At 41.2% G+C, this 3,080-nt stretch overlaps 1 protein-coding gene across 1 annotated transcript in view; it reads left to right on the top strand.

Moving 5' to 3' along the window:
- The window catches only part of slc35e1 (solute carrier family 35 member E1), a 9,815-nt gene that overhangs the window by 544 nt on the left and 6,191 nt on the right, over positions 1 to 3,080 (top strand). The window contains exon 2 of the mRNA XM_035654108.1: positions 2,215 to 2,285. Within this exon, the coding sequence (XP_035510001.1) occupies positions 2,215 to 2,285 (71 nt within the window). The remainder of the gene's footprint in view (positions 1 to 2,214; positions 2,286 to 3,080) is intronic.

Below are 3,080 nucleotides of genomic sequence, written 5' to 3'. Positions count from 1 at the left end.
GACGTAACTTGATGATGTGTCTTGTACCGTCAGCTGATATTAGCACCGCGGCTAACGCTGCACAACTCGGCGACACCGACGTTTAAACCGTGTTGTAGTCCGTGTTGTGCTGGGTTTTTTTTAGCGGCCGTGAACAGAGAGGCCTTTCAGGAGCTGACTGGATGCCACACGTGTTTGTAACTACACATTAAAGCAGATTTAGACTCACATTAAGGGCCACACTAACTGGCTGCTGGTAGCTCGCAAGCTCAACTTGATTAGCGGCGATGTTGCACGTCAAAGGGGGAGGGTCGCTGTCTGAACCGGCTCTGTTGCGGTGTGCTGCTTTTAACTTTTATCTCAGACAGCCGGGGCGAAATAAATCAGATTAAATCTCCTCCTGGGAATTGATTTTACCCCCTTTAAAAAGCCGCATGTGAAACATTATTAGGTTACTGTCTCATGAGTCGGTGTAAGTTTCACTCAGGTGCTGCTTTATTCATGGGAACAAATACTAATCCAGTCTGATGCATTCGTCCTTTTAATGAATATTATCCTGTTTTCTGTTGAGGCTGTTTAGAGATGTGTTCGTGCTGCTTCATGGCCTTTTTACAGGCTGCAGTTTGTGTCTGAACTGTTGTATTTATGTATTTTATTACACATTTGATGTTTTCTTACATCTGTAGGCCTTTGCAGCACTACAGTACGTAATTATAATGCTGTTTTGTCACACATTTGACCTTTTATCATAGAAACTGCACCTTCTGAGATTTGGATACTATTGTGATTTAATTGTGCAACCTTAATTTATAATAAATACTTACTTATATATACGTGGGCGCTGGAAATAATGGTGTAAACTTGTATTTACGGCAAGAAGTTTGTGTAAAACAGCTATTAAATAGGCCGTACATGTTCCTGGTCATTCAAATTAATGCAAAAAACCACGAGTGTCCTGCATTAGCCTTTAGTATGATGATTATATGTCACTTTCTCTCAGCACCCCAACTCTGACTGACTTCCAGCGTCTCTGCACCTATAGCCTGCTTATTGACTAATACCTATACTTATTTGTATCAATAAGAGCTGACTATCAGCACCGCTCAGTATAACGCAGTACAGTTCGACAGCAACACAAGTTACAGCCTCTAAAATCACCACTCCCAACTTCTAATAACCTCTCTTACTTTGAAATAGAAGTTGTTTTCCCCTGTTTGGAGCAGATTTATGAACCAGTGGGTTTTAGTGTGGGGCTGTTGTAACAGACTGTTACTTTTAGCTCGGTGTACCTGAATCAACTGGGGGTTTAATGAAACCTGTGAAATATATAGTTAACTTCCAGTAGTTTTTCTCTAACCTCAAACCTATTCTTCTTAAGTTCAGGCCTCGTCTACACCACTTTAAAGACCCCCGGAGGTCTCGTAATGACGGTTTCCATCAGTACTTCTTTAGCCACTTACAGCCAGTTAACTTGGACGCTGATCATTTACACTAAGTTATATAAAACAACAGTCCTGCTGTAAATCCTTTCTTCATGAAGGTTATAATGTTCAGCTTTGTGACACCTCTAAAATAAAGGCTGAACATTGCACACTTAATATTTACCGCATTAGTTTTAGCGAGATGTACCGGTTAAACGGGTAACGGATCGTGCAGTAAAATCTATAAATAAAATACTCCTCCTACTTCTAATAGTCCGGACTTCAACTAGAAGAAAGTAGACTTTAAATTAAACTGTTCTTCGCCTGTTTTGACTTCATCTAAACTAGTTCAAATAACCTTGGAGCCGCAGCTGCCGTGTGAATAAAATCGTAAAGGTTTGAAAGTAACTGCTTAACTTTGATAATGAGCTTCTCTCGTCGTGCTGAAATCTAGTTTTGATGGTTTTAAATCAAAGTTTAATACCTTTTTATTGTAATTAATAAAGGGCGCCACCACTCTCGAAGTAAAACACCGGGACAAACCCACGTTTAATACGTCAGTAGTACGTCAGTAGGTGACGCAGCAGCAGAGGCATGTGAATCCCTGAGTGGCACAAATGTTTGACAGAGGCGTAGGCCTGGATCTGATGTAAGAGAATTACAAATAACATTTTATAGTCTTAACTTTAATCAGGCGTGTGTTCTCTTCCCGCTGCTCTTAAATTGCACTGCATGTTTGTACAAGCACACAAAGTTTGATTGTTATATTATCCGAGCTGACATTGTCCCTTTTTGTTTGTTTTTTTGTTCACAGTCAAAGCTACAATGCCAATATGGGTTGTGCTGTTATCAAGAATTATCATGAGGGAGAAGCAAACCACAAAGGTGAGTAGGTTTGACACAGCCAACAAGGCACAAGGCCCGCTCTGTTGCAGCATGTTTCTCCGTGTTTGAGGCTCAGCAGTGGTGATGTGGCACCGTGCTGCGTCTCGTATTTCGGGGGGCATCTGCGGGGGCTTTTGTCCCTGAAGTTGATCAGATTCTCTGTGGGAGGGGAAACTTTATTTCTACCAGCAGGCCACATTCACCTGTTAAATCCCCCCAAAATGCACTCACTTCTTTTCATATTGTAGGAGCAGACTTGCAGACTATGGAGCAGACTATGTGTCATTTGAAGGCTGTTGTGTTTCGGTATGCAGGGTACAGGTGGTGGGAAGGTTTCAGACAGGTGGTTGAATATTTTAACTCCGACCAGGGGGCGGCAGAGTTATTTGAGAACTAGAGGAAGTATCGTCTCACATTTTCTTGCTCAGGTGATTTTGGAGGACGGATCACCAGTTATGTGCACAAACTCTTTATGAGCAGAGGGAAGCACTGCGGAGGATTTTCAACCAGGTGGACAGGTTGGTCAACTTGTGGATGTAGTTCAGTTTATCCTGGAAGGTTTCTCACTGCAAATGTTACGTCAGCACTAGAGACACATAACACAAAACCTTCAATAAGTCATTCTGTTTAGTTCTTAATTACAATTTGGACAACATAAGTTTGTGAAATGTTAACATGACGATAACACACAGACACGTTTACATAGATCTGTGTACGTATTTACAGATTTGTTTACACATTCATAGATCTGTGTACGTATTTATAGATTTGTTTACACATTCACAGATCTTTGTA

This window comes from Morone saxatilis, unplaced genomic scaffold, assembly GCF_004916995.1.
Source record: "Morone saxatilis isolate NCDOM2014 unplaced genomic scaffold, NCSU_SB_2.0 Contig12, whole genome shotgun sequence".
Classification (NCBI taxonomy): domain Eukaryota; kingdom Metazoa; phylum Chordata; class Actinopteri; family Moronidae; genus Morone; species Morone saxatilis.
This window is presented reverse-complemented; position numbering and strand designations above follow the sequence as displayed.